This window comes from Lynx canadensis, chromosome E2, assembly GCF_007474595.2.
Source record: "Lynx canadensis isolate LIC74 chromosome E2, mLynCan4.pri.v2, whole genome shotgun sequence".
NCBI lineage: Eukaryota > Metazoa > Chordata > Mammalia > Carnivora > Felidae > Lynx > Lynx canadensis.
In genome coordinates, this window is record NC_044317.1 from 59,828,991 (window position 1) to 59,852,543 (window position 23,553).

The 23,553-nt window shown below is 49.1% G+C and overlaps 3 protein-coding genes across 4 annotated transcripts in view; 2 read left to right on the top strand and 1 right to left on the bottom strand.

The window, feature by feature from the left end:
- LOC115502220 (double homeobox protein A) overlaps positions 1 to 2,600 on the bottom strand; it is a 29,595-nt gene extending 26,995 nt beyond the window's left edge. The window contains exon 1 of the mRNA XM_030297394.1: positions 2,306 to 2,600. Coding sequence (XP_030153254.1) covers positions 2,306 to 2,600 — 295 coding nt within the window. The remainder of the gene's footprint in view (positions 1 to 2,305) is intronic.
- A 44-nt stretch (positions 2,601 to 2,644) lies between these two features.
- LOC115503494 (zinc finger protein 264-like) lies at positions 2,645 to 22,006 on the top strand. Of its 2 annotated transcripts, XM_030299738.1 has the most exons (5): positions 2,645 to 2,733; positions 3,832 to 4,014; positions 4,330 to 4,456; positions 13,789 to 13,884; positions 18,881 to 22,006. In XM_030299738.1, the coding sequence occupies exons 2-5, from the start codon at positions 3,979 to 3,981 to the stop codon at positions 20,512 to 20,514; spliced, it is 1,893 nt and encodes a 630-aa protein (XP_030155598.1). In that variant the 5' UTR covers positions 2,645 to 2,733; positions 3,832 to 3,978; the 3' UTR covers positions 20,515 to 22,006. The 2 variants fall into 2 exon arrangements, with proteins under 2 accessions (XP_030155598.1, XP_030155599.1); XM_030299739.1 differs by lacking the exon at positions 3,832 to 4,014 and having other exon boundaries at positions 2,656 to 2,733.
- The window catches only part of LOC115503495 (zinc finger protein 805), a 60,362-nt gene continuing 39,489 nt past the window's right edge, over positions 2,681 to 23,553 (top strand). The window contains exon 1 of the mRNA XM_030299742.1: positions 2,681 to 2,733. Coding sequence (XP_030155602.1) covers positions 2,704 to 2,733 — 30 coding nt within the window. The 5' untranslated portion in view covers positions 2,681 to 2,703. The remainder of the gene's footprint in view (positions 2,734 to 23,553) is intronic.

Sequence of the window (23,553 nt, forward strand, 5' to 3'; positions counted from 1 at the left end):
CTCTTGATTTCAGCTCAGGTCATGGTCCGAGGGTCATGGGATGGAGCCCTGCTGCTGGCTCTGCACTGGGTGTGGAGCCTGCTTGAGATTCTCTCTCTCCCTCGCTGGGCCCCTGCCCTGCTCTCATGTGTGCATAAGTGCTCTCTCGTTCTCTCTCAAAATAAATAAATAAATATGAAAAATTTTTAAAAGGAAAGAAATTAGCCTCAAGACTGCAGCATTAGCTCTGGCTGGAGAGTTTCACTAGCCTACCCTCTGCCCTCTGGATTTGAAACTTGCTATGCCCCACAATCACATAAGCAAATTTCTTGAAACAAATCTCATATATACATATTACAACTACATATGTATATGCGATACACACATATACACCATACACAGTTATAAAAGATGTATACGTGTCAATATTTATAAAACATATCTTACTAGTTCTCCATAGAACTCTTCATACGTTCTTCATTCCTTGACCTAATTAACTTATTGCTATGCTTTTGTCTCATCTTAGAAATATTAAATCTGAAGGGCATTTCTATACTCTCTGATTCCAGTTCTGAATCTGTACCCATCCTCAAATCTAGATTGCTTAACGTACCTCTAGGTGGACATTAGAACCCCTAATGTGAGTTTGTTGGTTTCTTGACATCAACAACTTAAAGTCAGGTTGGCCCAGGGTTCATGCTCTGTCCATTCTCTTCTCCAATCTACACTCATTCCTCTGTTGGTCTTACCTAGTGTCATGACTTGGAATAGCAGTGTAAGCTAACAACTCTCAAATACATGGGAGTGTCCACAAAAATGAACAAACCTTTTTTAAAATTTTAAAGAGAAAGGAAGAGGGTTTTATTTGAGCTCATGTTAAGACAGCTACTTAGGATACACAGTCTTCACAAAGCAAAGAAGAGGGTGCTCTGGGGAAGGAACGGTTGGGACACTGCTACACACACACACACACACACACACACTGAATTGTAACTCTTTATTAATTAACATTATGACCCAGGACATTCCAAAAATTCAGACTTTGTCTTACGTTTTTAGTGTGTGTAAATACATATGACTAATCTTAGGGGAACCAGGGAGGTTTTTTTCTTTTTCTTATATTTATGTTTGGAATGCTACATTCTGGTTCTCTTTCTTTTCAAGTTTATTTACTTATCTTGAGAGAGAGAGAGAGAGAGGACACGAGTGGGCAAGGGGCAGAGAGAGAGAGGGAGGGAGAGAGAATTCCCAAGCAGACTCTGCACTGTTAGTGCAGAGCTGGATGTGGGACTCAAACCCAGGAACCATGAGATCTTGACCTGAGCTGAAATCAAGAGTCAGATGCTTAACCGATTGAGCCACCCAGGTGCCCCTGTTATTTTTATTTTCAGTGAAGCAGATGTACAACATGTGCTTGGGGCAGAAACAGAGCCCATGCCAAGCCATTTTGACCTTGGTAAATGTTAAAGTATAATTTCCCCAGGAGCCCAAGAGCAAGGCCCACAAACATGAAAAGCTGAAAATTTCCTTTATCAAAGCTGAACTCTTTTCCAATGTTGTCATTGAACTGCCTATGTAACACATGCCTCGTGGTCTCATGGACATTTCAAATTGACCATGCTGGAAACTGGAGTCCTAAGTTTCCCTCTAAGCCTCCTGTGTCTGCTCCTCTCCACCTCACAGGATGCCAAATCCATTCTTCGTAATCTGGGCCAACTACACGACTCAGAAGTTCATTCATCTTATGAAAAAGGCCCTAGGCTAAATAAGTCCCTGGAGAGTGTGCAACTTGTGAAAGGGGACTTTCAGTGTCCTCCTTGGGAGGTTTTGTGGTGGTTGTTTTTTCTTTTTTTTTGAGACAGCACGAGTGGGGACTGGGCAAAGAGCAAGGGAAAATCCTAAGCAGGCTCTACACTGTCGGCAGAGTGTGAAATCATCACCTGAGCCTACATCAAGAGTCAGATGGTTAACCAACTGAGCTGATCAGGCGCCCCCTCCTTGGGAGGATTTTTAAGCTACTTTTTGGTCTTTTCCCCTAGAAGATGATCGAGGAAGGTGGTACCGAAAAAAGGAAGTCACCAGGCCAGCTGGGGCAGAAGGCCAGTTCTTCGCCTTTTCATATGCCTCCACCCTGACAAACGTCTCCGGAGCCTCAACTTCCCAGGCACAGAATGGAGGCTTCACCCCTGTCCCTTGGTCCTCCGAGTTGTGGCCACTTAAAAGGGCAGATCGGTTGCTCGCTTGCTTGTGCTCCTTCCCCTCGGAGGAAGACGCCTGGTTAAGTCCATCCTGCCCGGTTGGATTCAGAGGAGGGAAACCACATTACCCAGCAGGCATCTGAGGCCAATGCCTGCCAAGAACAGGGGCGCTTCCTGCGGCTCACGTACGTGGGCGGGGCTTCCGGGGTTTTCACTGCCGCCGCCATTTGCCTCCGCCGTTTGCCCTGGGACGGCCTTGACCCGCCGCGGGCTGTGCCAGCGCCGCTCCTTAGGCCTTTCGTGGGGACCAAACAGGGAAGGAGGCCAGGCTTCACCTTCGCGCTTCGCAGGGGCCGCGACTCCCTGCAGCGGGTGTGCCCCCTGGCCGCTCGCCGGGCCGCGCGGCCTCTCGGCCGCCCTCATCCCCTCGGTCGCCGAGGGCGGCGCCCCGAGTCGTGGTGTCTTTTACGCCGAGGCCGCCCGGGCGCTCGCCTCTTTTCGCCTTGCTCGACCCGCGGGGCCCACGATGGCGGCGCCGCCGACCGGCCCGACCCAGGTCAGTGGACGTTGGCGTCGGAGTTGCTGCGTCTGTGCGAGGGCGGAGACGGGCCCCCAGTGGGCCGGGAGCCCCGACGTCCGCTGGACCGATCTCCGCACTCGCGGGGTGTGGAGGGTGGGGCTGGCTTGCGGCTTAACTGACCCCCGGTTCCGCGGAGTGCTTGGTCTCGGGCTCGCCAGTAAGTGGTGGAAAGAACGAATGATGCTTCCGCCTGGGACTCCCGTCAGCCTTAGGGTAAATCCCGCCCCCAACGGGACCTGGGAGGACCCACGCTGCCCCACCTGCCCTCTTCTAACAGGTGACCTTGGGCGTCGGGCGGAGGGGGCCCGCTTTCCGGGCAGAGACAAGTTCAGGGGGCCCGGGAGGGGCTAGTGAGGTTGCGGTGGTCCCAGCTGCTGGGGCGGGGGGCGGGATGCTCCACCCCTCCTCCGCCAGCACCGACTTGGCGGCCAGTCAGAGGCTCTTCTTCCCGTGGCCAAAGCCCGTGTTCTCCGTAGCCATTTGTGCTCCCTGGTCCCGAAGTGTCCTGGCCTCGGGGCAAGTGCTGTCAGAGCTCAGGAAGAAGGAGGCTCATGCTTCCTGGTGGAATCTCCCCGGGAGTGAGGTGGGGAGCGGGCGGCGCAGGTCCGGTCCCTGCCGGTTACCCAGGGAGGCGCCAACCCTCCAGGTGCCGTTCTTGTGAGGTCAGTGCTGAGGGCTCTGCTCCTCTGCCCACGTTCACGAGAATAGTTTCAGGATTGGTGGAAATGTATTTAAGGACAAAAGTTGGGGCACATGCTTCCCAATGTCAGTCCATTGTAATCACTGTGATTACGGAGGAATTCCCGATGCCCTCTTTTCCTCCCGGTACAAGAGTAAGCAGCGGTTAACCTGCTGTTGCCTCTGGTTTGTGAGAGGCAAGGCTTCGGGTGAATTTGGGGAACTCCCTTAGCCTTTCCGGGACTGGTTGGAGGTGATGAGATGTTCCCCCCGCCCCCGCCCGGGAAGGGGGGGCTGTGGGAGAAACGAGAACCCAAAGAAGCTGAGCTGAGTCATTTCCATGTAAATCTCACGGCTGTGACCAGTGAAGCGGGAACTATTATTGTATTGATCCAGAAACAGACGCTCAGAGAAATGAAGTGATGTCTTCAAGGTTAACACAGCTGGCAAGTGTCGGCTTTCAAGAGTTTGGATTCCAGCCACAGGAGACTGACTTACGGACTGGGGACTTGTAGTCGCTTTAACCAGGATGTGCCCCTCAGCATGGGGCAGGCAGCGAGCAGGACCAGGGAGGCTCAGGTACTGCCGTTGTCACCAATGCTGTTATTGTCATTATTCACTCATTCCTCTGACGTCCTGGGGCCCATGGTGTCTGCATCTCCCAGTCCACCCGTCACTTCCATTGTCTTGTGTGGCCTTCCGGTGGCTCCCGTGGAGGAGGCTTCTCCCTTACACTGCTGTGTCCGCCCTCACCTTGAGCCCGGCACGGAGCTTGGCGCTCACGAGGTTCTTGGCGATTCGAGCCTTGATCACTCTGTACCTTTATCAGGGATGTAGGGATGAGGCCCGATCCCGTCCAACACCAACACGCTGCTACCTCTGTTTGACATCCAGGTATCTGTGACCTTCGACGATGTGGCTGTGACTTTTACCCGGGAGGAGTGGGGGCAGCTGGACCCGGCCCAGAAGACCCTGTACCAGGAGGTGATGCTGGAAAACTGTGGACTTCTGGTGTCTCTGGGTAAGTGCTCCCCACTCCACTCTGGGGGGGGGGGACCTGCCACCTCGTTGTCAGAGGACCTTCTGTCTCCAGGCGTGGCCCCCAGATTCCGCACCTCTGCGTCTTTGCCTGTTTCTGTTGTTTCTCTTCCTTACTCTGCTGCGGGGCTGTGTGGGCTGTCCTTGAGGCAGAAATGGCCACCTGAGCCCGAGCTCCTCTGGACCTCTCGCCCCAGTGCCCGGGACAGACTGGTCTCCATCTGAGGTCCTCATTTCACATTCCAGAGGGGGAGCTGACGGGCTGAGCCTGGTTGGCTCAAGTGTCCTCAGCAGGGCCAGCAGGGCAGGGAGTGATGGGAAGTTCTCCGGGAAGGGAGGGAGTCAGGCCCCCCGGAGGCCTTTGCCTTCAGCACCGACAGGTATTGTTGTAAACGAGGTGATCCCAGTGACGGGGCTTCTCTGTGCTCACGTGCCCTCGTGGTTGTCACTTGTTTCCAGGGCCGGGATCGTCTGCCGGGACGAGAGAGGCGGTTAGAGTAGTGCTTCTCGGCGGGTGGCAGTTTTGCCCCCAGGAGCCATTTGGCAACGTCTGCGGGCACTCTGGGTTGTCGCGCCTTGGGTGTGGGTGGAACTGGCATCTGGTGGTTAGAGGCCGGAGATGCTGGAGACCTCCTTCGATGGACACGACGAGCCCCTCAACAAGAATTATCCCGCCTGCAGAATCCAGGGTGCCCAGTTGAGAAACGCCAGCTTAGATGTTTCTCTGCTTGAGGTTAGTCACCACGAGGCCATTCGATCTGAGACCCCAGAGCTTGGGGAAGACGTGCCGATTTTTGGAGAACTGGAGTTAGGTCTCAGTGAGAAGAGGCAAAAACAAAATTAGAGAAGTTTGATAGATTAAATATTTTGTAACAAAACGTTTACAAATAGAAAGTGCATTTTGGCCCTGCTGAGCTCTTCTCTCCCCTTCCGTGCTCTCCCTGAGCTCCCCCTGCTCTGGCTGTGCGGGGCGTCTGGTGGTTTCCTGCGCACACACCTGGCTCGGGCCTCAACTTGCTGTTGTGTCTGCCTGGTGAGTGTTCGTGGACATTTCAGCCTCTCAGACGGTGACCCTTCTGTGCGCGGTCCCCGCCTCCTCGCCAGCAGTGTCCTGACCACCAGATCTTATGCAGGGCCCTCCCCCATCCCTGTCGCTTTCTCTCATCATCCCGGTTATGGCCTTCTAGGTTAGCGGTCTCAAGCAGGGACGATGTCGTCCCTGAGGGACACTGGGCAGTGTTTGTAGACATTTTGGTTGTCGCCCTGGGATGGGGCTGAGACAGGCACCTGGTGGGTGGAGACCTGGAGTGCTGCCAAACATTCTTGGAACGCACAGGACAGTTTCCTCCCTGTCTTCCCTGCAAAGAAGTGTCTTGACCTAAATAATCATGCCCGTAACCCACATAATTATGTCAGGTTGAGAAACCTTATTTCAGAGAGTGTAGGAACATGAACTGGCATTGAGAGACACCCTGATATGATGATTGCGTTATTTCTTCTCTTTTCCTGCCTCTGATTGCTTTTGATGGCAAGCTGGATTTAGTGCTGAATCTTTTTTTTTTTCAAGTGTTTACTCATTTATCTTGAGAGAGGGGGGTAGAAATAGAGGAGGAGAGAGAGAGAATACAAGCAGGGGAGGGGCAAAGAAAGAGGGAGAGAGAATCCCAAGCAGGCTTCCCACTGTCAGCACAGAGCCCATCCTGGGCTCAACCCCACGAACCCCAGGATGATGGCTTGAGCTGAAACCAAGAGTCGGATGCTTGACCCACTGAGCCACCCAGGTGCCCCTAGTGCTGAACCTTAATACATCTTCTTTACTACCCCCACCCTCCAGTTGTTGGCACTTTTCCCTTTATAACAGAAGGAGCCTTGAGCCCACAGCTATGAATAGGCAGCATGAGCTTACTGGGACTTAACAGCATTTTGATGGCATTGCTGAGTTTTTGTGGTGATCTTCCACCAAGGGTAGACTCTAGGTTTCTCATTTACCAGAATGATGCAGGATTCTTTCTTTGAAGAAAATAAGAAAAATTCAAAATGGGTCATGTCTGGGGCGCCTGGGTGGCTCAGTCGGTTGAGCGTCCGACTTCGGCTCAGGTCATGATCTCGCGGTCTGTGAGTTCGAGTCCCGCGTCGGGCTCTGTGCTGATATCTCAGAGCCCAGAGCCTGCTTCGGATTCTGTGTCTCCCTCTCTCTCTGCCCCTCCCCTGGTCATGCTCTGTCTCTCTCTGTCTCAAAAATAAATAAAACATTAAAAAAAAAATTTAAAAAAATGGGTCATGTTCAAAAGTTCAAAAGCAGTTAACAATCACAGATCCCCTGAGCACTGACTGTGCGGGACTGTTCAGGCTTATTCATGTTCCACTCATGTAAATTGTCACAGCATTCCCCCCCCCCCCCCGTATGAATTTGCACCTGCAAGATTTGCATTCGTAGAGGTGACTTAGTGACAGACGATGTAGAGAGCTTAATGCTGTCATGTATTTTACATGTTTGTATGTGTGCATTTACATTCATATGTACACACCTGTGCACGTCTGTACATACTCGCCCATGTGTGTGCTAGTTGTGTGTAAACGAAAAGAATCTGTTTTTCCTCTACTCAGTAACACTTCTGACATGAAAATCTTGTTTTCGACCCCACGCAATTCTGCCACACACTAACTGGAGTTCGCACAGATCCCGCAGGTTAAAACGGGCTCAGTCTCTTAGGACAGCCCCTCCCCCTCCCACACATCCACTTCAGATGCCAGTCACAAGTCCAGGTGGTCACCTGTCTGGATCACTTGGCTATAAATCAGGTATGACCCCCTCCTCAGGTTTGATAATTTGCTGGGGTGGCTACTTAATATTACCCAGTTATTGTAAAGGATCAAATTCAGGAACAGCCAAATGGAAGAGACGCAGAGGACGAGGTGTGTAGGACAGGCCACTGAGCTCCCATGCCCCCTGTCTAGGCTTGCCACCCTTCCTGCACCTCGATGTGTTCACCAGCCTGGAAACTCACTGAACCACGTTAGTTAGGGCTGCTGATGAAAGCTTCATGACATCGGCATCATGGAGGAAATCACTGGCCATTGGTGTTTGAACTCCATCTCCAGCCCCTGTTGCCTGCCCAGAGGTTGGGGGATGGAACTGAACATTCCAGTGCTGTAAGCATGTGTTTGGTTCCCCTGGCCCCTCCTTAGGAGTGTTCCAAAAAGTCACCTCAAGAACATAATAGAATTCCTAATAGAAGAAAGCAAAAAGGTTCTGTGTCTAATTTCGGTCTTAGGAGAGGCAGTCTGGACACATGCTGGGGTGAAGGTTTTAGTGTTGGCGTGGAGTTGTCATCGTTGGAGTGTTGGTCTGGGTTGGTGTTGTCCACGTGTGGGACTGGGGTGTCCTTTGCGAGTGAATGCCCGCTCAAGTTGATGGGCGCCTCCTGTGTTTGCCGCATTTGGTTGAAACAGTGGTGTTAGTGTGGGGTGTTAGGCCAAGAGGCCTTTTGTAAGGCAAGCTAGGGGCCCACTCGGGTTTATTTGTCACACTGGGATTTGAAAAGGAGTTATTCAAAGTGATAGTTATGTCTTCTACTTAAGCCAGCAATTTTGGGCATGTTTGGGCTGCGAAAGCTCTTGAATGTCTCTCTCTTCCCAGAGCCCAGCATTGTGTAATTGGAGAAGTGAGGTGTGTGTCCATTACTAGTATCGCCTGCAGCTCTGAAGGGAACGAGGAATGCCTGGCCATGCCTTGTATCGTGGCCCTTGTATGTGTAGAGATGCGTGGTTTTGACTTATTTTGGGGGTGTCTGTGAGATGGGAGGGTCTTGAAGTTCTTTCCCCTGAAGGAGTCCATTTTTGGGCAGTGGCCCAGCAGTTTATAATGAATGTGGAGATGGGACCGTTTGTTGATCAGGGCATCTGGTGTGAAAATAACCCCCTGAAGTTTGGCCAAGCGATGTTTCTTAGGTCCCGTTTTTATTTAGAACGTTCTGGCTAAGGGCTAGAAAGCAGCAACACTCCACTGAGCCCCCTCGGGTGTGATGGAAAGCAGTCTCTCTTTTACAATCCCCAAACTCCCCTAACTATTCCCTCTGTTACTCCCAGTGGTTTTCTGGGGGCCTGGGGACAGGTGACTTCCTCCAGCAGCAGAGCATGTGGCTGGGAACTGCAGACAGGAGAAGCCGCCCCACAAGGGGAGGATGCCACGGGGCCCAGGCTGTTCTCCAGCCTGTCTCAGGGAGTCGTCGGTGGCGGTGCCAAGCTTGTGCCATGCTGTTTCTGTGACCCAGGGCACGGTGGGCAGCTGGGCGTGGAGGTTGCAGGCTCCTGTCTGTGAGAGCGGCTGTTTTCAGGAGGGCCTAGTGTGTGGTCAGTCACTGTGGTTTTAACAGTGTATTGCTCAAGGTTGGAACTGGGGATGGTTTGTCTCATCAGAAGCCCTTGTGGCCATCGTTGGTCATTCAGAGACTCCAGGAGGCTTGAGGAGAAAGAGGTTGTCCAAAGCCTCTGTGGTGAAGGGGTCTCTGAGGGCACCCACCGGAGCGTCTGTTAACAGTATTGTGAACAGTTCTTGGAGTCTTGGTTGGAGGAAGCCTCATTTAAGGTGGGCTGACCTGTAACTGTCAACACCGGTGAGGTTAAATAAAATGTGTAAATGAAGAATGTAGTAACCAGACCCCAGATAATGCTAAGTAGTGTTATTATCTAAAACTAATCCCCCAGGGGCGCCTGGGTGGCTCAGTCGTTTGGGTGTCAGACTCTTGATTTCAGCTCAGGTCATGATCTCACAGTTTGTGTGGGTTTGAGCACCACATTGGGCTCCGAGCTGACAGCTCAGAACCTGCTTGGGATTTTCTCTCTACCCCTCTCCCACTTACCTGTGCTTGCGTGCACGTGTGTGTGTGCTCTCTCTCTTTATAGTTACATAAGTAAACTATAATATAACTAATCCCACAAAGGGACTAAAAGATGTTGGGTTGTGTTTATGTATCCATAACCGAGTGTGTCAGATGACCTTCCGTGGTCAAGGTCGTCCTCGATGTACCGTCACACGTGTGCTCCTGGAGAAAGTGGGGGCACTTAAAATCTCGTCTGCAGAGATGGGTGCGGGTCAGAGTTGTTGAGCCACCCTCCCCGCAGCCCAGGAGAGAAGAAGGGTTTCCCTGCGGGGGAAAGGCAGGCTGGCAGAGAAGGGGCGAAGCAGGCTCCGGGCAGCACGGTTAGCCGGAGCTCTCGGCCCAGAATCAGCGGGGTGTGGATTGAATGATGTCCTTGATTTCTGTTGGATGTTGGGTGTGCGGATCGTGTGAGTCTGCTCTGGCTGCCACACTGTGTGGCTGAAGCAACAGCTTTATTTCCGCATCATTCTGGAGGCTGGACGTTCCAGACCTGAGGTGCCGGCAGAGAGGTGTCTGATGGCAGTCTCTTCCCAGCTGCCACTTCATGCTGTGTCCTCATGCGTCCTTTCCTCGGGCTCAGAAAGGCTGTCTCTTCCTCTTCTTTTTTTTTTTTTTTTCTTTTTTTTTTTTCAACGTTTATTTATTTTTGGGACAGAGACAGAGCACGAACGGGGGAGGGGCAGAGAGAGAGGGAGACACAGAATCGGAAACAGGCTCCAGGCTCCGAGCCATCAGCCCAGAGCCCGACGCGGGGCTCGAACTCCCGGACCGCGAGATCGTGACCTGGCTGAAGTCGGACGCTTAACCGACTGCGCCACCCAGGCGCCCCTCTTCCTCTTCTTTAAAGGACACCAGTCCTGCCAGATTGGGGCCCATCCCCTGACCTCATTTAACCTTAATTCCCTCCTTAAAGATCCTATCTGGAATTCCAGATACGATCACATTGGCAATTGGGGCATAATGACATTGAGGGGAGGACACGCTGCATTCCTAGCAGGGACCCTCAGTGGTGGACCAGAGTATTAAGATTGTAGTCACCCCCACGAGGTGCCCTTCATTTGTCCCGGGTTCAAGCACAGACACAACTGGGCTGTCAGGTGGAGCAACAGTGGGACGGTCATTCCTTTATTGATCAGCTTTTATGTGATGAGAGGCTCCTTTTCAGCTTCCATTGGGCTGTATTAACTATTTTAATTGGGGTCTGCGGGCCCCATTTTACCAAGCCAGTTTGTAAGCGCCAAAAATGTGTTTTAATTCTGTGATGTGTCAGGGCACCCGTGCCCATAGGGCATAATTTAGGACAGTGGGCACTGGGACGCAGGGAGTTGTAGGCAAATCTGCAGTTAAAGTGAGACATACCTGTTCTTCCCCTGTATTAGCTACTGAAGTTTGGGCAGCGCTGTGTTTAAATTTAGAAGAATCTCCAGGTATAACTAGGATTTGAGCCCCAGTATTGGTTAAATTTAAGAAGTTTTGTCAATTGGTGCGTTTTAGCAAATCCTGAAGTTAATTCAGAACCTATATTGTAGAGTCAGAAAAACCAATCAGTGCCCGGTTTTGTTTTGGTAATATAATTTTTTTGGAATATAAATTTTGTTATGCTCTACAGAATTACTATACAGAATAATTATGCTATACGTTATTATTATAATTTGTTATCTTAACTTTTAGCATATAAATTTTGCATTTCTAATCGCACCAAACTGTAGGCAGTGTTTTAGTTGTATACTGAGCATTTAGTTATTTTTTATTTTCTTCCTGTGTATCTAGGGGTTTCTTTTTGTTACTGGTTTTAAATCAGTCAGTAGTTTAGGACGAGTGTTGTTTTCTAAACCTGGTATTCGCTTGGTACATAAGTTTTAAAGCACCCCTCCTACTCCCGCTTCATTTTCTTGGGCTTTTAGCTGCCTGCAGCCCCATATTGAATTTGTCTCCTGCTGGTGAGAGGCGTGGGGAGGGCATGGGGTCTCTGGGCAGCAGCCTCCCTAGGGTGGCCCTGGTCCCCAGCATAATTGTTTGTTGTCACCTCTCTGTCCCTGGTCATTTTCCTTTTCTTTGGGTATTTACCTGATGAGCTCCCGGCAGTCCCAGGTGGCCCCTGTTGAGTGGCAGTCCCATCTGTAGGGTGCCCTGACAGCCGCAGAGGGCCGGGGCTTACGTCTAGGGCAGCATGGTGGCGGCATCGGCATTCTGATTGGGTCAGTGTGATTTTAATGAGGAGACTCTGGCATGCTGCTGGGCAGCTGCGGTCGGGGGAGCCCGGATGCACTGGCCGGTGCCCTGACATTGGTTGCGCAATCCTGGCGTAAGGGGAGATGCGTCCTGAGGTGTCCTCGCAGGAACAAGATACCCCATACGCTTTTTTTCCTCCCTTATACATTGAACCATGGGTCTCCAAGAATGGGGTGTCCCATCCCTGCTGGGTTGGGGGACGGACTACAACAGTAAGGCTGGCAACAATGGCAGGATTTGCCCTCGAAGCAGTTGAAGCCTCTTGTGCCACATCATCTGAGGAGGGCGCCCCGCGCTGTGTGGCCAGTAGATCCCTCGTATCACACAGGGGACCAGTGCTGGGACTCCACCAGATGCGCCTTGAAAAGGGCGAGCCTGTGCGATCAGTCCCTCGGGGAACATAGCTGAGCAGCCCAGCACTGAGTGTTGCTGGCTCACTGGGCATACCTGCACCCCAGCGCGGTAGTCTGGGGGGACCTTGGCCTTGCATGACAGCCACTTACCCTAGTTGTCCCTGGGGCACCCACCCAGAGACTTGACCATGGAAAAACAGATGGATGAGATGGGTTTTTGCCGATACAGGGGCAACTAGGGAATTAGCCCTTGCAGACCTAGGTTATCACATCTGTAAACTACAGAAGGATTTTGCTTAGGATCTAAAAAAAAAACTCAGATCAGTAAAGATGCAAACTTTGTTTTGAATGGAGAGAGTCAGTGTTTTAAATATGTCAGTTCTTTAAATTATCCCATAAATGTATTTCCACTTTAAACATAACGTATTTGAGGGGCACCTGGGTGGCTCAGTCTGTTGAGCGGCCGACTTCGGCTCAGGTCATGATCTCGCGGTTGATGAGTTCAAGCCCCGTGTCGGGCTCTGTGCTGACAGCTCAGAGCCTGGAGCCTTCTTCAGATTCTGAGTCTCCCTCTCTCTCTCTGCCCCTTCCCTGCTCATGCTCTGTCTCTCTCTGTCTCAAAAATAAATAAACATTAAAAAAAAAATTAAAAAAAAACAAAAACCATAACGTATTTGAATTGCTTGCCGCAGTCCCTGGGATATGGTTATACCCTATAAATGCTAGTTTTTCATTTATTGTTAGGATGAGAAACTCCACAACAACATGGCAGATTAATGAAGCCATGCTTCAGCAAAGTCCTGTCGGGAAGTAACATGGGAGCCGAGACCGGAAGAGTTAGAGTTCTCTAGAGGCACAAGGTGGGAAGAGAACAGCCTGCTAGGTAGTAGGGCCAACACATGCAAAGGCCCTGGGGTCACAGGAGGCATGGCTCCTGAGAGCTGAAGGGAAGTCTTACTCCCGTTTTGACACCCGAGCTGAGCCTGCAGCAGATGCAAGTGAGGTTTGCGTAGTGACAACTGATACTCTCCGGCTGTGGCTCTGTATCTGTCAGCACAGCCTTCCGTGGGTCCTGGTACCTCTGCCATTGACTTCTCTGCAGTCCTGTGTCTTTTCCCTGCGTCTGTGAGTAGCTACATGACAGACCAGCTCAGTCTTCACCCTGAGGGACGTTCATTCTCTCGTCTCGTAAGTTCAGAGGTGATCCCAGCTCCCCGCTTGGCGAGTGACAGCCCACCTGTGTGTTTCTTTACCCCCTCTCTGGTCTAGGGCTTTGAGGCAGGTTCCCTCATAAAAGTCCCAGGATGCCACCCACTCAGCCGTCCTGGCTCCTACCAGGTTGTGTACTTATGTACCTCTAACGATTGGTGATGGGGCATAGCCACTTGCAGGTTGGTAGAGAGTGGTTTTTCGACCTTCCTTTGATGCCAGAATCCGCTGGGAAGGTTTTTAAATCTCCCAATACCCAGGCCTCGCCTACAAAGGTTTGCGTTCGTTGGATGTGAGGCGGACGTGCCGGGAGGTGTGGATGTACACGTGGGTGAGACTCACTTGCTCGGAATAACGAGAAAACACTCTCTGGAAGGAGGGGATCCTCTTCCCTGGGATTCTGTGAGCTGGAAGTCAAAGGAAACAGGTGCTGTCTACACAGCCAGCACTACTGTCTCAAGTCTTTGGATCCCAGCAGTGGTGTTTGTGCCAGTTTCCAGGTGACAAGTCACTGTTTGTGTGGATGGGAGCAGCTTTGTTCTGAAGTCATATCCGTATCCGGAAGTCCCACACTAGATTGAGAGGTTTAATTTGTTTTCCCAAAAATCCCAGTGCCTTCTTTCTTTCTCCGTGACCAGGGTGTCCCGTCCCCAGACCGGAGCTCATCTGCCAGCTGGAGCGCGGGCAGGAGCCGTGGACGGCGAAGAGAGGCCTCTCCCAGAACACCTATCCAGGTAGGAGCCAGGATGTGGGCGCGCGGGAGACCCTGCAGGCTGGAGACCAGGCGGGGACCGCGGGCCCTGGTTCCCCGGGAAGCTTCTCGTTCTGGCCTCTCTGGTGGTTCGGAAGCCGGGGAACCCTTTGACCCAGAGTCCGCGTGCCCGGCCAGGGACCCGTAATGTCTCCCTCCGTCCACCTGCCAAGTTTCGGTGGCAGGTTGGGGACCGGACACGGCCTCAGAGAGCCGCTCAAGCCTCCCCCCGCCCTCAGTGCCTCTCTGTGGCCGGCGTCCCCAGGTCCTGTGCAGCCGTGTCCCGCCCGGTGCATCTCCCGACTCGGTTCCTTATGCCACCACCTCCATCAGCCCCGCCCCCATGCTCCCTGCTCACTCCCATCATCTTCCCTGCGGGGGCCGCTGGCCTCCCCACCGCTCTCCACGTCTGTGTGGTGCCTCTGGTCGGCTTGGCTCCAGGTCCTGCCTGCGCTTCCCCAGGTGCTCAGACTCTGTTCCAGACGGCTAGCACTTCCCCAGCCACGGACGTGTCCCCTTGCGACCGCGGCGTTGACAGTGCATTGCGCCTCCTCCCCCGCTTGAGCCTCGACCCTTCCACACCCACTCGGGCTCTCGAGTCTGCAGCTGCGCCTTCCGTCCAGAGGAGGGGGTCTTGCCCTTGGCCCCGGGGCCGCTTCCTGAACCGGAGTCCAGAGCACCTTTTCAGGGGAATTATTTCCTCCTTCGTTTTGTTTGTTGTGTAGCGTAGCTTCATCCTTTTTGTACTCAACATAAAAATGTGCTCAAGGTGCATAAAAATATGCTCAATACGCCTGGGTGGCTCAGTCAGTTGAGTATCCAACTTCAGTTCAGGTCATGATCTCACAGGTCATGAGTTCAAGCCCCGCATCAGGCTCTGTGCTGACAGCTCGGAGCCTGGAGCCTGTTTCAGATTCTGTGTCTCCCTCTCTCTCTCTCTGCCCCTCCCCTGCTCACACACATATTCTGTCTCTTTCTCAAAAATAAATAAACATAAAAAATATATATATCAAGCTCCTTATGGTTAAAGAAGGTCAGTAAGTTCCTGGGTCACGTAGCCCCCATCCGCTCCCCGTGCACTCACGTACTCACTGCTCAGGCAGGCGCTGCCCGGAGCCGCCCCGAAGGTCCTCCTGCATGTGGTTACAGCGTCTTTGATGTTTCTTGGAGTGAGGTAGATGGATTCCAGGCTATGCAAACTTTAAAGTTTTTTACTGGATAGTTGCCACTGTGTTCTTTTTTTTTATTTAAAGATATTTTTTTTTGTTTTTTTGTTTTTATAAAAAAAATTTTTTTTAACGTTTATTTATTTTTGAGACAGAGAGAGACAGAGCACGAACGGGGGAGGGTCAGAGAGAGGGAGACACAGAATCTGAAACAGGCTCCAGGCTCTGAGCGGTCAGCACAGAGCCCGATGCGGGGCTCGAACTCACGGACCGCGAGATCATGACCTGAGCCGAAGTCGGACGCTTAACCGACTGCGCCACCCAGGCGCCCCTGAAAAAATGTTTTTAATGTTTGTTGCTTATTTTGAGAGAGAGACATTTGCATTTAACCTTTCGATCCAAGGTGGAACTGGAGTCTGATGGGAGATACGAGTACAGTTTTGCATTTCCAGTGCAACACCTGTCTTTCTGGCTCCGTTTACCGTGTTTCCCCTTCTTCAACGCCCCAGCTTCTCTGCCCTCTCTGCCGTCCGCCAAAGCTTCCTGCGTGTGTTTCCCAAAGTCTCTTCTTTTTCCATTGCTCGTTTGTCTTCTCCGTGTGCCGGTACCACAGTGTGTGAGTCTGTGATTCCGTGGCAGTACTGTCATCTGAGATGGTAGGTGTCCTTCTCTTTATTGTTGCCTGTTTGACCCTTCATACAAGTCCTACCATCAGACTGTGAAGTTCCTTGATGGCCCAGTTGGCATCTTTATAGGGAATTGTATTGAAATTTTTTTTTTACTCATTTGGGTAGAATTGTCAGTTTTATGTGATTAAGTTTTATTCCCCTGGTTTTGTCAAGTAATAATGGACCCACATCACCGTACGGGTTTCCCCACCATGTGAAAGTAGAGTGTTCCTGTGAAACTTTTCATTAGCCAAAACGGCATTTATTTATATGGAATTTTTTTTTCTTTTTTTTTTACTATTTCTATACTTAAAAATCATCTCTCCAGGGTTTCCTGATGCCCTAGGACACATCTTGCTGACAGGTGCCCAAAATAAGTGGAGAGAAAGCACAGGTGCTCGCAGACACAGTTCAGAGCTGTGGCGGCTCAGTGTCAGGGACTGTTCTGGTGAAGGAGCTCAGCTCGGTGGGCCACCTCTGCCACCCAGGGGGCCCACTGCCTCTGTGACGGCTCGATGCGACAGACACTGAACGCCATTTTTGCTTTTTGTGGTTTTCGTACGAGTGAAAATCTTTGAATTTCTTTCAGTTAGTGGAAACAGGTCCTGATGTCAGTGTAAGTAAAGGAAGGAGGAAAATTAAAAAGGAAAAAAGGTTTCTTCTTGTGGTGAGAACTGTTGCAATTTACTCTCTCATCTCTGCTCTGTGTCACGGCAGGCAGGAGTAGCTAGGGCCCTCGTGTGGTACGTCCCGTTCCTAGCCCTTAACCTTGGAACTGGAAGTCTGTCCCTTTCAACACACCTTCCTCTGACTCTTCTGACCCCCACATCGTACTCTTCATTGACCCAGCTCTTCCTTCATGTCTTCAAGTAGAGTATTATCATTTTCTCCTCTAGATCCATGTGTATTTTGCTGGTCTCTTCCCCAGACTCAGTACGTGCAGCCCAGTCCTGCTCACTTCCTGCCGTGTCCTGGGAGTCTTCACTGTCCCCTTCCCGCCCGCTCCCCCCCACCCCAAGAACTTTGGGAATCCTGTTCCCTTGTCTCCTTTCTGTCCCTGCGTTCTCATCAACACCATCCTCAAACTCTTGGTCCCCTGTACATTCTGTCCCATGAGGCTACTGTACCCTCGGTACTTCCTCTCTGGGGCGACTCCTGTGCTGCCAGTGGGACCCCCATCGTGGGCACCTCCTACTGGAAAACTCTCTTGATGTCTTTCTGAACACAGCCAAGCTCAAGGCTAAGAACACAGAACTCCCGAGAATGCCAAGTCTTCCCAGGTCATCCGAAACCAGTGGGAGTTCAGAGATTTCCCACAACTATCCTTAGATTTGACACATTGTTAGAAAGACAAGAAACTTCCTGAAATCTGTTCTTACTCTGCCCTCAGTGTTTTTTTTGTTTGTTTAGGTTTTTGTTGTTGTTTTAATTTACATCTAAGCTAGCATATAGTGCAACAATGATTTCAGGAGTAGATTCCTTAATGCCTCTTACCCATTTAGCCCATCCCCCCTCCCACAACCTCTCCAGCAACCCTCTGTTTATACTCCACATTTAAGAGTCTCCTTTGTTTTGTCCCCCTCCCTGTTTTTATATTATTTTTGTTTCCCTTCCGTTATGTTCATCTGTTTTGTCTCTTAAAGTCCTCATATGAGTGAAGTCATATGATATTTGTCTTTCTCTGACTAATTTTGCTTAGCATAATACCCTCGAGTTCCATCCACCTAGTTGCACATGGCAAGATTTCATTCTTTTTGATTGCCATGTAATACTCCGTTATATATATGTGTGTGTATCTGTATGTGTGTGTGTGTACATATACACACATGTATATACATATATATACGTACATATATACATATACACATAACATATACATACACCACATCTTCTTTATCCATTCATCCATCGATGGACATTTGGGCTCTTTCCATACTTTGGCTATTGTTGATAGTGCTGCTACAAACATGGGATTACATGTGTCCCTTTGAAACAGCACACCTGTATCCTGTGGATAAATGCCTAGTAGTGCAATTGCTGGGTCATAGGATAGTTCTATTTTTAGTTTTTTGAGGAACCTCCATACTGTTTTCCAGAGTGGCTGCACCAGTTTGCCATTGCCACCAGCAGTGCAAAAGAGATCCTCTCTCTCCGCATGCTCGCCAATATCTGTTGTTGCCTGTTTTGTTTTGTTTTTTTTAATTTTTTTTAAAGTTTATTTTTGAGAGAGAGGGAGAGAGTGAGAGAGAGTTTGAGCAGGGGAGGGGCAGAAAGGGAGGGGGACAGAATCCAAAGCAGGCTCCTGGCTCTGAGCTGTCAGCACAGAGCCCTACGCGGGGCTTGAACTCACAAACCTCGAGATCATGACCTGAGCCAAAGTCGGGAGCTTAACCGACTGAGCCACCCAGGCGCCCCTGCCTTCAGTGTTTGTTACAGATTAAGGATACAGCTTACAAGCAGGGCCAGAGGTGTTCAGACACAAAACTTCCATGTCTTCAGTGACTTGTTCCCTCCTGGCATCCGTGTATGACAATAACGTGCACAGATATGGCCAACTTGGGAGATTGGCCAGAGCGTCACTATTTCTATTTTTATTGAGCCTTCATTACATACGCGCAATTGAGTTACTCTCCGTGGGACTCAGTCTCTAGCTCTTTTTCCTTTTCCAGAGGTCCAGCTGGTATCTTGTGGCTCAAAGTCCCAACTTTCTAATTTCAGGGTAGGTTTTTCTTATGTGGCGGGACCTTGCCTCGAGTTATCTCTTTAGTACAAACTGGAGGCCTGTAATGAGTTACCTGCCGTCCCAAACTAAGGGATACGTTCCTAGGTGCCCATGCGGGATGTCCACGCATAGAGGTATCTTGAAGCACACAGCACCATAATTAGACTGCAGACGCATGCACAATGGGATTGTGGTAGTATTTCCCCTCAGACCTCCTGTCCCCTCGCCTGGCTTCTCCTGGGTCTCCCTTTCAAAAAGGCAACAGTCCAAGATCCACGGGTAAAAATCCTGAGATTCAGAGGTAGTAAAACATAACAGAGATGGGCCCTGTTTTCATCTTCATTTCTTTCGCTGAAACGCTCGTTTTATTTTTCCCATGTCGTCATTATTCACAGGGCTTTTTGTGTTTTGGGTTTCTCTCAGGTGACAAGGACAAACCCAAGACCATGGAACCCACCACTTGTGATCCAGCCCTGCCTAAGGGGGCCTCGTTCCAGGAACTAAGACGTGGTGACCCAGGGAACTGTCAGCTGGGCCAAACCAAGGATCAGCGTGGACCGTCAGAAATGCAGGAAGGACACTCGAGACCAGGGTTCGAAGCCCAGAGGGAGAAGCTCCCTGAGAAAATGACCCCTGAACATGGTGGTTTAGGGACAGCTGATGGACTGTGTTCGCGGATTGCACAGGACCTGGTCCCCCTAGGTGGTGCCATCCGTGACCGTGACTCATGTGGATCGGGTAAAGATCCCATGATTCAAGAAGAGGAAAATGCCTTTAAGTGCAATGAATGCGGGAAAACTTTTAATAAGAAGCACCTTCTTGCTGGACATGAAAAGATTCACTCTGGAGTGAAGCCCTATGAATGCACTGAGTGCGGGAAAACCTTCATTAAGAGCACACACCTCCTCCAGCACCACATGATCCACACGGGGGAGAGGCCCTATGAATGCATGGAGTGCGGGAAGGCCTTCAACCGCAAGTCCTACCTTACACAGCACCAGCGGATTCACAGCGGGGAGAAGCCTTATAAGTGCAACGAGTGTGGAAAGGCCTTCACCCACCGCTCCAATTTTGTCCTGCATAAGAGGAGACACACTGGTGAGAAATCTTTTGTGTGCAAAGAGTGTGGGCAGGTCTTTCGACACAGGCCGGGTTTCCTTCGACATCACATCATCCACACTGGCGAGAATCCCTACGAATGCTTCGAGTGTGGCAAGGTCTTCAAACACAGGTCCTACCTCATGTGGCACCAGCAGACTCACACTGGGGAGAAGCCCTACGAGTGCAGCGAGTGCGGGAAGGCCTTCTGTGAGAGCGCGGCCCTCATTCACCACTACGTCATCCACACGGGGGAGAAGCCCTTCGAGTGCCTGGAGTGCGGGAAGGCCTTCAACCACAGGTCCTACCTCAAGAGGCACCAGAGGATCCACACCGGGGAGAAGCCTTTCGTGTGCACCGAGTGTGGAAGGGCCTTCACCCACTGCTCTACTTTCATCTTGCACAAAAGGGCCCACACTGGAGAAAAACCTTTTGAGTGCAAAGAATGTGGGAAAGCCTTTAGCACTAGGAAGGACCTCATCCGACACTTCAGCATCCACACCGGGGAGAAGCCCTTCGAGTGCTCTGAGTGCGGGAAGGCCTTCAACCGCCGCTCGGGGCTCACGAGGCACCAGCGGATTCACAGTGGAGAGAAGCCCTATGAGTGCATGGAGTGTGGGAAATCCTTCTGCTGGAGCACAAACCTCATCAGGCACGCCATCATCCACACCGGGGAGAAACCCTATAAGTGCAGCGAGTGTGGAAAGGCCTTCAGTCGCAGCTCCTCCCTCACTCAGCATCAGAGGATTCATACTGGGAGACACCCCGTCAGGGGCAGCGCAACAGAAGTGGGGAGACCCTTCACAAGCGGGCAGTCCTCCGTCACCCTGCGAGAACTCCTTCTGGGGAAAGACTTCTTGAATGTAACCACCGAGGAAAACCTTTTGCCAGAGAAAACATCTACCATGGCATCTGATCGAACATACCAAAGAGAGACCCCCCAGGTATCTTCGCTGTGAGAAAATCATCCATCCCAGGCCATCAGGAGTCGTGTAGAGATGCAATTAGAGATTGACCCGGCCCAGAGCCTTACTGTGCGTCTGAGAGTTCATCCGGGAGAGACCGGTGTTGATTATGCAGGAAGTAAAATGTTCAGCTACTTTTTTCTTAGTTTACACTGCAGCGTTATCTCAGGAATTTTTATAAAAAGAAGGTGGAGATTAGAAGGGCAAATGAAATGAAAAGTTTGTGAGACTTCTCTGTCAAGCTTTGTCAAGCACTTTGTCATGGATTCCTTTGTTTACTTGGGGCAGGGGGGGTGTTTCAGAGGCCACGGGCCTTGACCCTTTATGTGTCTTGTATATACATTCATTACTGTTCAGTGGCAGGAGAGTTAGACAGATGAGAGGGCAGGTATTCAAAGCGGTAAATACACACATAAGAATGGGCACATTGTCTTGCACCAGTTAAGACGTTAAGACTTAACAGTTTTAGAAAACAAACTTTTTTATTTGGTTTTAAACCTCAAACACCCAGACTTTTTCTTGATCCCATCTATTTACTTAGTTTCCGTAGCTATACAGTAAACCTCAAAATTAGGTAAAAGTGATTTCTCTCTATTACTTAAATTGATTTAGTTTTCCTAGTTCCTCTGACTTTTCATATAAATCTTAGGGTGCAGAAAATCGTGTTTGCATTTTATAGGAATTGGTTTGTAGATCTGTTTGTTGAAAAGCAGCATCATGAACATCGTACATGCTATGATACTTCACTTATTTAATTCTTGGTATTTCATTACCATTTTATAATTTTCAATACAGGCTGTGTATATTTTTGTTAAGATTTGTAAGTAGGTGTTTTGTTTTTTGAGTGTAAATGGCGTTGATTTTTACACTTTGATTTTCCATATGATCTTCAGTAGTATGCAGAATGATCATTGGTTTGGGGGATGATATTTTGGTAACCTGCACCCTTGCTGAACTCACATTATTTCTAGCCATTTCTCTGGGTAGAAGCCTTAGGATTTTCTGCAAAGGTACATCAGCTGCAGATAGAGTTTTATTTCTTCCTTCCCATCTGTTTATCTATGACTTTATTTTCTTACTGCTCTAGGTGTACTTCCAATGTGATATCAGATAGGAGTAATAAGAAAGGATGCCCTTGACTGATTCCTCAAATGAGGCGGGAAACTTTCAGTTTTTCATCAAATACAATGTTAAAAGTTCTTTTTGGAGTTTTCTTATCAAGTTTAGAAAATTTCCATCTATTCCTAATTTACTGAGTTGGTTTTTTTTTTTAATTATGAGTAAGCGTTGGATTTTGCCAAATGCTTTGCCTCCATCAATTGATGTGATTATCTGATTTTTCTTTTATAGTTTATGGATATATTGTGTATTAACTGATTAGTTTTGAATATTGAACCAGTCTTGCATCCTTGGAATAAATCCCACTTGGTTGTGGAGTATAATTTTTTTTTACGTATTATGTATTAAAACATTCCATTTGATTATATTTTGTTGAGGAAATTTTCCTCTAATTTCTTGAATTCAGAATAATTTTTATATTGGATACATTGGATAGTTTTAAGATTGGCATTTTCAAGGAATTGTTCCGTTTTATCTAAATTTTCTAACTTGTAGACTTGTAGTATTTCCTTATTACCATTTTAATGGCAGCAAGATCTATACTTCTGTCCCATTTGATACCTGATTTTGGAAATAGGTCCACTCTCTCTCTGTCTTTGTCCATCTTCTTAGGTATTTATCAGTTTTATTGATCATTTTGAAGAACCATCACTTAATTTCATTTGTTTCTATTGTTTATATAATTTCACTAACATCTGTTCTGATCTTTATTATATCCTTTCTTCTACTTGCTTTGGTTGTCTTTTGCTCCTCATTTCTTTTCTGATTTAAGCACTTAGTACTATAAAGTTCCCTTATAGCATTGTGACAGCTTCATCCCACAAGTGTTTTTTTTTTAGTTTATTTTTTAGTTTATTTATTTATTTTGTGTGAGGGAGAGAGAACGTGCATATGTGTGCCCAGGAGAGGGGGAGAGAGAGAGAGAGAGAGAGAGCGAGCGAGCGCGCATTCCAATTCTGCTGTCAGTGCAGAGCCCGATGTGGGGCTTGAACTCACCAACCATGAGATTATGACCTGAGCTGAAATCAAGAGTTGGATGCTTAACTGACCGAGCTGCCCAGGCATTCCCCACCGCAGCTAATTTTAATTCCAGTTTCTTCAGCTCCTTAAGAGACTACTGGGTTCATGGATTATTGTTTAGTTTTCTAGTAGAGTATTTTCTTTATCTTTTGTTATTGGATTTCTAGTTTGTTTCACATTTGGCCTGTTTAAATTTGTTGTGTGTTTATGACCCAGTCTGTCTTCTTGAATGTTCTAAAAGGCCACTTGAAAAGAATGTGTTCTGTCATTGGGTGGAATTTCTGTGAATGCCTGCACAATCCTCTTGGTTGGTAGTAGTATTCAAATTTTCTGTATCCTTACTGACCTTCTGTTTAGTGTTTCTGTCAGTTGCACAGAGAGGATGGTGAAGTCCTGAAGCATTATTGTCTGTTCATCTTTAAATTCTATTATTTTCTGCTTCAGGTATTTTAAGGCTCTTTTGTTTGGTGCATTCACATTTAGTATTGATATGTTATCTTGGTTATTGACCCTTTCATTATTTAATGTCCCTTTTTGCCCATGTTCATTTTCTTGACTTTGAAGCATACTTCAGTAATATTAATATAGTCCCTACTGCATGTTTTTTTTTAATGTTTATTTTTAAGAGAGAGTGGGGAAGGGGCAGAAAGAAGACAGAGGATCCCAGGCAGGCTCTGCACTGACAGCGGAGAGGCCAACACAGGGAACTCACGAACCTTGAGATCATGACCTGAGCCGAAGTCAGACAACTGAGCCCACCAGGCGTTCCTCCCTATTGCATGTTTTGATTAATGTTTGCATGGTTTATATTTTTCCATAGTTTTATTTTGAACCTTATCTGTGTCACTACATTTGAAAGAAGTTTCTTATAATAGCACATAGTTGGGTCATGCT